Source organism: Petromyzon marinus, chromosome 16, assembly GCF_048934315.1.
Source record: "Petromyzon marinus isolate PM22_M1 ecotype Great Lakes invasive population chromosome 16, UKy_Petmar_22M1.pri1.0, whole genome shotgun sequence".
NCBI classification, from domain to species: domain Eukaryota; kingdom Metazoa; phylum Chordata; class Hyperoartia; order Petromyzontiformes; family Petromyzontidae; genus Petromyzon; species Petromyzon marinus.
Window position 1 is genome coordinate 13,414,216 of NC_133682.1, and position 12,345 is coordinate 13,426,560.

Consider the following 12,345-nt stretch of genomic DNA (forward strand, 5'->3'; position numbering starts at 1 on the left):
TGGGTTGTCCCTCTCACTAGCACAGCCACCGTCGCGTTGGTTCGTTTACATTGACATGCTCATCTCCCACAATACAATGGCCACCTCCACAGCTGTATCGTCGTCGTGGAGGTGCATCACCGATCTTATATTTACATGCAAATTAATGCAATACTTACTCTTGGGCTGAGCCAATCTCAAGCTTATATAACTTCGTGTTTCAGCAGCTCTCCCGTTGTATTTTCTCCTGCCTCGGCAGCTCTCTCGCTATATTTTTTCCCTGGATGACGATTGTTTGTGTTGTGATCGAAATGTCGTGAAAATTGTATTATTTTTCTATCCACATGGCTTTACCGAAAGACCCAAAGAATATTAAAAGAAGAAAGTGGTATACTGTTTAATGGCATTGCCATAGTTTATAATAAAGCAATTGGAAGTTATAAGGTTAAACATTGGTCAGATGTATGTTGCATTTTTTTTGCACCGTACGTAGCCAACCATGCTAATTGGAGGTGCAGAAAAAAATCAGCTTTCCATGGACCAAAGGAGAGTCTGACTTCTGCCATAGGAATGTAGTATTGCCTTTGCTGCATCAGGGTCACCCATGGAGATACGGACCACCCTATGCCTGTCTCGGTATACTGGAAATTAGGTTTTGTTTTAATTATGGAAACAAACAAAACACTCCATCAGACAACCACTGTTGACTTCCCATAAATTGGTATTTATTTTATGAATACTACTGCGTAGTTTTTGCAGTTGTGCTGTATCGCTCTCCCATGTGTCATTGGGTTGTAAGAAAGATTGTTCGGCACAATGTCCAATGTTTTGCTCCATGTACTGGGAGCATAACACATAGTGTGAGACGTCGGGCATTGTACTGGACACCCGAAAACACATTTGAGATATATGGTGCATGTCCGATTGGTATATACTATAGATATCAGTGGCTCCATGCTCAAAAAGGTATTACATGCAGTAATCTCCTTTTATGGCCCTAAGACAAATGTATAAATTCCACATTTTATATTACGAAAACCAGTATTCCCATAGGACAACCACCCAAAAACACAATGCAGACATCCGAGCGGGAGAGAAACAGAGCTCATGATCGCACAACGGTCCAGAGCAATACGCCCTCAAATAGGGGTCTTCTGGAAGCACTTGTAAAAGGTTTCAGTTTGGTGTTTTAACAGCTTAACACCTGTTATTTTGCCATAAAAAAGGGGAAAAACATATTAGCATATTTTTGTACTGGCAAAGGAGGTCCTAAAATGTAGATGCTCACCCCGAGCTCTTATTACTCTGATCCTGCATTTTTTGGGCTGTATCTCTTTTGAAGTCTTTTGGTCTAACACCGTTGGAGACGAGTCAAGGACAATGCATATATTATCAGAGTATGTTTTTTTGTTTCCAATCTGACCACAAGCATTGTGGTTAATGCAGACATGATTCCCTGTAAAAGGTTTCAGTTTGGTGTTTTCACATCTTAATACCTGTTTTGTTGACAGAAAAAAGGGGGGAAACCTATTATCAGACATTTTATTCTCTGGCAGCTCTGTGTTATGGGTGGGCGTGACTAGGCATGCAAATATTCCATTATAAAGCGGGCCTCGACTCATAGGCAATCTTGTAACTGTTCGGACCCCCAAGTAGAAAACAACAAATGTGGCCCTAATTCATTTGATTATATATCACTTGTGTGTAGGTTCTTATTCCTGCGAGACGGATAATTACTAATTATTACAGAAGAATGCATTAAGACATCTATAGACCGACAGTATATTTGTTTGTGAGTTAAGGTTTGTCATCTTTAACCTGGTGACCTGAGTTTGATGCCTGACTGCTGTCAGGCATCAAACTCAGTTCACCAGGTTCATAGTGCAGTGCGCAATACCACTACACCACTGGTCTGCCCCCAAAACACAGATCAGGTTTTGTGGTCTGTATTCCATACTGCTATTTGCATTTGAATAAACAATTAGGGGTGTGGAAGCCTGCAGAGGCATCTGCCAGTCCTTCAGAAAAAAAAACGTTAAGCCGTGGAACGTACATAGTTAAAGGAGTTGAGACTTTTCTTATTGGAGCAAACATGTTACAGAGTTTAATTGAACATAAGTGGTAATATCAGCAGTTTTACAAGGCCTATTACAGTGGCATCACAATTAATATGACGTAACTGCTTTCTTTGGATACAAAGAGTTGTCGATTATTTAAGTTCTGCTTTTCGTTCAGGCCCGGCTCCAGCTCCTCTCGGATGGGAGGGGGTGGGGGCAGAATGTATGTTGTGTGTATGTGGGGGCTACCATGGCAGTGATCTACCGCGAACGAGCAGAGTGAACGTGAGTTTGGGCCGCCAACACGGTGGTATGGGCCCAGCCCACCAGCCACCTTTTCAAATGTTTTAATAACTCTAGGTTATAGAACACTCTTTGAAAACTAAACTATTTTTTATTTTGCCAGGTAAGGCCTACTGAGATATTTAGCTCTTTTTCAGAAGCGACCTGGCCACAATTGGTAGCTCGACGAAGTGGTTTATAATATGGAAATGTATATCAGCCAAATACTCTAAACACATTTATATTCAAAATATGGAGGGAAAAACCAGAGGACACGGATGAAAATCCACACGACCATGGGGAGAACATGCAAACTCCAAATATACAGGCGTCGAGGTGGAGATCGAACCCACAACCTCCTGTATACCAGGCGAGGTAGTTAACATCTCACAACCGTGGCACCCCTATGTTACGTGTTGTTTGTTAACAAACTAAGCATTTCAATAATAACGGGTAAACCGGTGTGATATTTGTTGCCTAAAATTGATATACCGAATGTGAAATTTTCTATCTGCGGATGTTTTATAAAATAATGCAAAATTTTAACATAAATAAATACTGATTTGTAATTTCATTTACTTCATTATCATGGGGAAAATCGGCATTAAATTACCTAGTCAGCAATAGAATAGTAAGAATAATATGTATCAATACTATAAGTTATGGCCTTTGATGTCATATTTTTCGTTTGACCATATTTTACCACACTGGCCAGTGCGGGTAGGTTACTTGATGGGGCCCCACGACCAGTTGATTTATCACTCACCACTGATGTTAGCCGTGGCTATGATTCAAACTCAGGTCACCGGGCTCACAGTGTGGCGCGTTAACTGTTATGCCACCGTACCAATCAGATGGCTATTATATAACAGCTCTCATACGAAGAAAGTACTCACAACAATGCATCGAGAACCCTTAAAAGAGAACCCTTAAAAGGAGGGCTGCTTGTCTTCTCATGTTGTCGTCGCGGTGCGTAATGACCTGTTTAGAAATGTCCACGTGCTGCCGACCTGGGGCATCAGTGTGTAGGGTCGTGTCCACGTGCAGAGTCATTGATCACAAGACAAATGCTGTCAGCCTCAGCAGGAATCCAGCTGAGATTCCCCATTCATTCCACCTTTGAAATGTTGCGGATTAACATGATGAACTGCACGGCAACATTTTTTGGACGATTGTACAGCTAAGTGGTCAGTGCACTCGCCAGTAAGCTAATTTGCACTGAGTTGGCAGCTTGAGTCCTGCATATGGCCATTTATTTCTACAGTGAATTGCAGCACCCCCTTGTTATTTGCGAGGAATTCGTTCCGGAGATGCTCGTGAATAGCTATTTTACGTATTATTATATCGGCCAACGGATATCGTACGCGCAACGTCTGCATATTCTTCTAAAGCTTCGAGAAGTTATCTCTCGCATCTCTTTGTCTCATAACTTAATCTCATAACTTCATCTCATCACTTTATATCATCCCTTTCTCGCATCACATTCTCCCTTATCACTGTATCTTATCTTTGTATCTCTCATCACTTTTTCTTATCACTTCATCTCATCACTTTATCGCATCGCATTATCTCTCGTCACTGTATGTCATAATTTCCTTTTTATCTCTCTCAATGCAGTCGTGCATAGTTCCAGATGCAGTTCGTGGATATCCAATATCGTGGATAGCAAGTTCGTGAATAACAAGGGAATGATGTACCAATGATGACATTCCACTTTGAAGTGAACAAACACTTTACCCTGTGATTACCTTGAGTGACATATCATAGCCCAAATTTCAAACTTTTCAATTACCTCACGTAATTGTTTTTGTAAATAAATAAACGTTTGCAAGATAACTATACCTCATACGTATTCCCTTGCTGTATAAGTAATCAGCTTGGGGTTTACATGGTGAAACCAACATAATTTAATTTGAATTGTTCTCTGTGTTATGGTTATCGGTTGAAAATTCAAGGAATGTCACATAGTTCATGTGCTAGTAAGTGGTGCATGTTGTGCATTTTAATACAATCTTAAGGATAATGGTAAAATGGGTTAGCGATGTCCTTAGTGCTTTCACATAGTGCTGTAAACCTGGGCACCTAAATTCTATTGCAGGCCATGGGCAAAATTAATGGCGAGTGATATCTGAGCCAGTCCTGGACCTTTCCCCCTTCATTAACCTACACTGACAGCTATGGTGAAGTATGGTCAAACAACCCCCCCATTACGCACGTGGCTAGAGAAGACCTTCATCCAGCAATGGATGGCAAAATGGTTGTGCATTATCATTTTTTTTAAATGCTAGCCAAATCATCCATTAGACCAGATGTCAGCAGCCTGCGGCTCCGAGCCGCAAGCAGCTACTTAGCACTGCTGCGTGACGTTATTTTCATGAAGGACTCTCTCGTGTTTACATGCATTGCGGCTCTTGATACGTTGATTACATTTTTTTTACGAAATTTGAAGAACAAATGTCTCTTCTTGTTATTTTGGTAGCCGACATCTGCATTAGACTATAGATAATTACTTTCAAAAGTTGCATGCTAAATATTATCACTTTGCTTAGCCAAATTGGAGAATTTGTTGGCAATCAATTACTGACTCCATGCTAATTTCCCTTAGCACTACCATCGTAAACAGAGGGTTTAATACCGATAGGGCAGCTGGCAATCGTCTCTCGATATTAACACCGGGTCGGTAAAGCATTGTCAATCTCCGTGCCATACCATATCAGCATATAGAATACGTGTGGTCACACAGCACACAGCGGTTATTGGAGGACATCTTATTCGTTTTACAACCCACCCTATAAAAAATGTACCAGGTAAGACCCACTGAGATATGTAGCACTTTTTTTTAAGAAACTTGCCCACAAATGGTACTTTACCTGAATGAAGTGACTTATCAGGTGGAAATGGATAGCAGCCAATAGTCTAAACGCATGTTTATAAATGTGGAGAGAAAACCCAGAGAACTTGGAGAAAAACCTACGGGATCACGGGGAGAGCATGCAAACTCCCAAGTATACAGGTTACAGGGTCTGGATGGCACCCACAACCTCCTATATACCAAGCGAGGTAGTTAACATTCCACCACCGTGGCACCCCAAGAATGCAGGAATAAAATAATCCAGCAGCAGAAATAATTATCTCGTGAGGGCACTGCACTCAGAGTATGCCATGGAGAGTGTGCCCATCATATTCTGCAGGTGCTGGGATATTTTAATTGGGAATTTTACTTTATTTATTTAGTGCCACTAATACTTTGTGGCCCGGTTGTACAACCATCCACTGAACTCAGCAGGCACCAAAGTGCCACGTAATGTAGGCACAGCACAAGACACGGCAATTATTTACGTCGAGGAATTCTCCAATGCACGGGGGTTATGTGCTGCTCTGCACGAGATCCAAATGGTTGCTTTCTCTCACGCAATAATGCTGTTGGCACAGTTGGAATAAAACAGGACGAAAAACAACAACACATTCCCTACTATATCGTCGTTAAATAAAAAGCAAGGTGGCTGGAGCAGACTTATTTTCGGAGTACATTTATGGACAGACTTGAAAACAATAACTGGTTTGGCCAAATTACATCCAAAGTTCACTATCTGCATCATGTCATGAGACAAAGAAGTAAATGCTGAAGCAAGCAGGGCATCACTTTGTGTCACCAGAATGGGTGTGGAAGGTGACACAAAACTGCTTATGATTCACTTCAATAGACCTCTGATGCACATTACTTGGGGCGCATTTCATATCTCCCACTCATAGTGTTGGTCATATGACCATAACACCAACAGTTGAAGTCTTCAGAATTGGAACGTGCCCAAATGAGTGACTAAGTAAAATATAATGTGATGTTTTTTTGTAAGACTCATTGGTGATCAGGCTGAGACAATCAACTCACGATCCTTAAACAATCATGGGGGAATTTGCTTCTAGTCTGGCCCAGGCTGGCTCATTTTCTAGCACTATATCCGTTTTCTGAACCAGCCAATTACACCAGAATCACTTGATTTTGACCAACGCCACCGCCATGTCCACATGCAATGCGTCTAACTTTTCACCTGATTCTACAATTCAGAGTAAAACCATGTCAAATCCACATATTCTATTTGCGATTAAGTTAAGCAATAACTTGAACTTCTATGTTACTGTGCTCTGAAGTTTCAACTTAACTCTCCAGCACAATTTGCAGGTATTTACATTGTTATAAACATTTTACACAACGTAATCGAACATTCCAGCTTTGTCAATCTTTTTCTGCGTAAAGGCCTCTCCACATCATGTCGCTCGTGGAAGTTGTTTGACCATACTTCACCAGCCTAGTTAGCGTGGGTCAGTGAAGGGAGGTGCCCAGGACCAGTTCAGCATTCACTCACGCCTGAAGTTAGCAATGCCTGAGACTTGAACTCGGATCACCGCGTTCATTGCCCCGCTACTCCCATGCCCGCGATATGGTGCTAAGAGGATCTACTTCCTTGTTAACAGTTTCCATGCAGTCATTACATGTGCTGTGTTAAGACAGAGTCACCCTGTAAATGTAATATAGAACGGCAGTACTTTTAAAACTTTATTTGCTGAAGAAACTTGTTCTGCTTCCTTGGTAATGGACTGAAGGTTTGAAAAGGGGTTTTATTGTTTATTTTTCTCTATTTGATATTGAAAACCACTGGTCACATTTCTCCCAATGCAATGTTCCTGTCCAAATCCCTCGGTATCACTGCAGCCCACTCTTTTACATTCATGTACCAGCTTCATTTGTTATCAATTACGAATGTGTATAAAGGCACTGTAATCACATTGCAGTATAGTTGTAAAGCAGTGGAATTAATTATTTTCAGATTAAAGTGGGAATCTGATGAGCCAAAGAAATGGGAATGGATTTCTGATAAAATTGTATGCATCTTTTTCTTCTCTTATCCCACTCTCGGGAGGTCCTGTAACCCATGTACTTTTTTTTTCAACACCTGTATTGCTGAATTTTGTTTGGCTCTGTGAGGTTAAACCCAGGTTGGTTGATTTAATAACCCTTAACATGAACCATACTGCTCGTGGATCAAATATGGTGTTTTAAAAATATATTATTTTTCATTTATACCTGCATGTAGAATATTGTCAGAAATACGGTATAGACAAATACATCATCAACGAATATATATATTACATTCAACCTTTCTATCAATCTACTGCTGGATGAAGGCGTACTCAACGCTTTACTGCCCATAGAGGGTGTTTAACCATACTTCACCTAGCCAATCAATGCAGAATTATGAAGGGAAAATCCCAGAACCAGTGCAGATATTATTCACCACTGATGTGAGCCTTGGATGGGAACCAAACTCAGGTCACACTGTTGGTAGCACAGTGCATGCCACTGTGCTATTGATAGAAGTTATAGATGTTGCCAAGTATGTCATGGACATGTGGCATAAAAGTAAATTATGAGGCATATTCTATGGTTAGTGCTGTTCCCAAAAAGGTAATCGATGTATCGCAACTTGCAGACAGAATAATTCTGTCCACTCTGCAACACTTACATATGGTGAAAAATTTCCACTTTGAGATGATATTAAGTCCCCTCAACATCAAGAGCAGTTTTAGCCAGACAGCTTTTTTTCCTTATAAAAATGACACAACTCATTCAATGAAGAGCTGTGCACTATCCAAAGGAACCATACAAAGCCAATAATCTCTCACGGGCACATCAAACCAAAGCAACACATTAAGCCTGTGTGCTACATTTTACAATAACTTAACAATCGACTCCTTTATCACCCAACAATGCTTAACAGTTGAGCTCAGAAAATTAGTTTAGGTATTTTCCACCGATGCTTCTCACATAGGTTCAACACAGTTAGTTGATCGGCAGGTAGCGTGGGGTGGGATCAAATTTTGTGGGTGCTCCTGGTCATACACCTCTCCACATGACAGAATCTGTAACCTATTTCAATAGCACAGTGGTGTGCACTGCGCTACCCCGGTGGCAAGATGTTAACTCCCTCACCTGGTATACAGAAGGTCTTAGGTTCAATTCCAACCCTGACGCCTGCATAATTTGGAGTTGGCATATTTTTCTCCCCATGGCCGAGTGGAATTTTTGCCGGGCCCTCCGGTTTTTCCCTCCACATTTTGAATCAACATTCGCTCAGAGTATTTGGTTGCTATACATTTCCACGCGATAAGCCACTTCGCTGAGCGATCAGTTGTGGCCAGATAGCATCTGAAAAAGATTTTCGCAGCTCAGTGGGCCTTACGCAGTAAAATAAAAAAGAGTTAATAGAAGTAAAAATACCCTCTAAAGGGCCTCTCCAGTGCTCCGTCTAGGTAAGGACCAGCAGCAGTGTGCGCGAGCCGCTACAGGGTTCACCTCTACGCTTCGGTAAAACTCCCTGGACATACTGCTCTGTGTTCCGACAGGACTACCGCGTGAATATCTTCCTGAGACAGAAGTGGAACGACCCACGCCTGCGGCTGCCGCAGGACTACCATGGCTCAGACATGCTCACCGTGGACCCCAAGCTCTTCAAGTGCCTCTGGAAACCCGACCTCTTCTTCGCGAACGAGAAGATGGCCAACTTCCACGACGTGACGCAGGAGAACATCCTGCTCTTCATCTCGCGCAACGGCGACATTCTGCTCAGCATGAGGTCAGCTAGATGACCATTGAGGCCAAATGATCCATAATAAAGGTTTGTTTTGTGGTTAGATCGCATAAATATAAATGTGTCAAAACCCGCCACTACCTGACAGCCAATGAGTAAGGTTTGTCACGTAAACAAAACGTGCCAGTTAGTTACTACTTCAGCACACCCGTGTGTTGGAGAGTAAACCCCCTCCCCCTCGCTTCCTCCTCTTCTTGTCCCTTGGGCTTTCTGGGCCATCTAGGCATGTGACCGTTTCCTTCCATGGAGCTTCACTTTGGCGAGATATTAACTCTCTCGCGTGGTATGCAGGCGGTTGTGGATTCGATTTCGACCCGAGCACCTGTATATTTGGAGTGCTCATGTTATCCCCGTAGCCGCGTGGATTTTTTCCATGTCTCTAATTATAATTATAAGGGACACATAAGTACATACATGACTAATTTCTGTGATCCATTTCAATAAAAATATTGATACAAATGTATAATGGATTTATGCCATTTGACTATCCACTGCTAGATAATGCCCCATGCACACCATGCAGTTCAATGGGGTGATCATATCTCGCCATCCTGGTCAGTGCTGGTAAGTGATTGGTGGTGGGGGCATGTGTGGATGGGAAGCCAGGACCAGTTCAAAACTTACTCGCCACTGATGTTAGCCGTGGTCTGGAATCGAATTCAGGTCGCCAGGTTCATGGTGGAGTGCACTAATCACTGCACCACTATTCCACCTCCATTCATATACTAAACAATAAATATGCACTTTGAGGACAAATGCTGAGTGCTGCACAGTAACATGGTACAGAGATGGACATGTGAATGGAGGGAAGCTTGTGTGGCCAAAATAATACATTCCCAGGAATATAACGAAACCTCATGACATTCTTTCATTCTAGATTTGAAGCTTTCATGACTGCAAGGCTTCATACTCTTTGTTTTTTTCGATAAAGTCACTTAGGTAAAATAAAATAAAACAACTCAATTAAATCACAACATTTCGGAGGTAACACAAGCTTCCGTCTTCAGGTGGAATAGTCACAGCATAATATCTGTGTCAAGTGGACAGCTCTGAGACAGCCGGGATTATATACAGGTTAAGGGGGGGGGGAGCCAAAAAGGGACTTGGGTGGGGGGGAGGGCTGAGTTAAGCCGCCTTTTCTTAAACTGCAGGGGGTTCGGGGGCAGGGTGTGGTGCACTGCGCAAAAAGCGGGTAAGACCTCATTTTGGTATGCTGCAGGGGGTTCGGGGGGAGCGATGGCGCGCTGCACGAAAGCAAGTACAGCACTATTTTTTTGTTAGAAAGCAATGGAAATGGCTGTACAATTAAAAGGCAGCTAACGTTTGACTTGATTTATAACATCTTTCCAATGGTTGATCAATTTGAAACCATCCTCTCGGTTGAAGTTGTGCCTATGTTTGTATATCTGTATGGCTTCATGGACAAATCTTTGGTAATAACCGGGAGGTTTGCAGAGAACTTTGGTATCACAGAAAACAATGTCATGAGAACCCGCTGTGTTGAAACAATGATCAGCCACGGCTGAAGAATTCGTTCTGCCGTGTTTCAAACCTAATTTTTGCTCGCGGATTCGGTCATAAATACGTCGTTTCGTCTCCCCAATATAGCAGTTACCGCAGGTACAACTCAATTTGTAAACACCGGGGTACTGTAAGTCAGGAATGACATCCTTTACGGATGGGATCAGATCACGGATCTTGTGTACTGTATTGAACCGGACCTGTATCTTGTGTTTGTTTAGAATTTTGGAAATATTTTAGTAACGCCTGCTATGTATGGTAACGTGATGATTTTGATCGTAGTATCAGGTGGTTGTTTCTGTATGGTGGGAGAAACAGCTTGGCAGATGGTACGGTCAGAATATCCCTTCATCTTGAGGGCCAGATGTACATGTTTTAATTCACTGGCCAGGTGGTGTTGGTCAGAAATGCAATGAGCCCTATGGTATAATGTTTTGATGAGAGAGTTATTTTGAGTCGGGTGGTGGTGGGAATCAGGCTTCAAGTAGAAGTCTGTGTGGGTGGACTTCCTGTAAAAAGAATGTCCCAAAGAGCCATCAGTCCTCCTCTCAAACAGAACATCCAAGAATGGCAGCTTGCGATCTTTCTCCACTTCCATGGTGAATTTGATGGATGGGTGTTTGGAATTAATGTGGTCTAGGAAATGGTTTAATGCTGGGAGGCCATGTGGCCAAATAACGAAAGTGTCATCCACATATCTCTTCCATAGGGAAGGGCGAAGGGTGGATTTCTGGATGGCGTGTGATTCAAATTTCTCCATGAAAACATTTTCTATCACTGGTGACAAGGGGGAGCCCATAGGGGTACCCTCATTTTATTTGTAGAAGGTACCATTCCAGGTAAAGTAAGTGTTGGTGAGGCAGTGCCTAACCAGTGCAGGTACATCAGGGTTCAGTCCATGTTGGACCAAGTTTTCAATTATTGTTATGGTGTCAGGCACTGGGACCTTGGTAAACATTGTGCCAGAAACATTCTGCCAGAAGGAAATAAATATATAAATTGTATCATTTTACTGTTGATCCCTGTAAAGCAAGCAATGAATGCAGCATTATATTACATCATTAGGGTTAATAACATGCCAGTTAATTATTTGCATAATGTAATGCTGCTCTATAAATCAGATGAGGAAACCACTTTGTGGGCAGCAAAGTCAATTTCTTCATGGTGTGTGCACCAACTGAGCTTTTGTTCATCAAAAGCCACAGGTTTTCGAGACACCCAGATGTGTTACTTGTAAACTGAATGGCAATTACATTGATAATCCTGAAACAGCCTCCATTTTTGTAACATGATGTATTGTTCTTGCTCTTTATTGCCACCCTTCCTCTGCATTAGACAACAGATGCAACATTGAATCGTCATGCTTGGGATAAAATTAATGCATTTCAATTGGACTTTATTGATTTTTTTCTGGTTGGTTATTGTTGTGCTTAGCACACCGGCCACTGAGGTTTTCAGAGGAAATGGTTCAATCAGAATCCTTTGCAAGTTATTCCCAAGTAGCATGCCCCTTTGCAATGTCCATTAAATACCCTATTACATTATCCACAAAGACAAAGATAAAAAAAATATGAATGGTTTTCTTTACTGGCTAAGTAAAATGGATATTCATTTGAATTAAAACCAATCACGTGATGCTGCCTTGGTGTAATGGTTAGCGCACTCGACTTGCGATACCGATTTTCAATCTCCTGGTGCGGCAGTCGAGGCAATGGACGAATTTCTTAAAAGATAACTGCTGCCTGTCAATCGGCAGGCTATGTGTCATGGAGTGTAAGCGTGGTTATTCCCAATTCTATTATATTTCGGATTTATATAGTGTCCTTTTCAGGGCGCTTCATAAAGCAAGCCGATGGCGG

At 42.0% G+C, this 12,345-nt stretch overlaps 1 protein-coding gene across 1 annotated transcript in view; it reads left to right on the plus strand.

The window, feature by feature from the left end:
- GLRB (glycine receptor beta) overlaps positions 1-12,345 on the plus strand; it is a 216,756-nt gene that overhangs the window by 87,987 nt on the left and 116,424 nt on the right. The window contains exon 6 of the mRNA XM_032955146.2: positions 8,721-8,950. Within this exon, the coding sequence (XP_032811037.2) occupies positions 8,721-8,950 (230 nt within the window). The remainder of the gene's footprint in view (positions 1-8,720; positions 8,951-12,345) is intronic.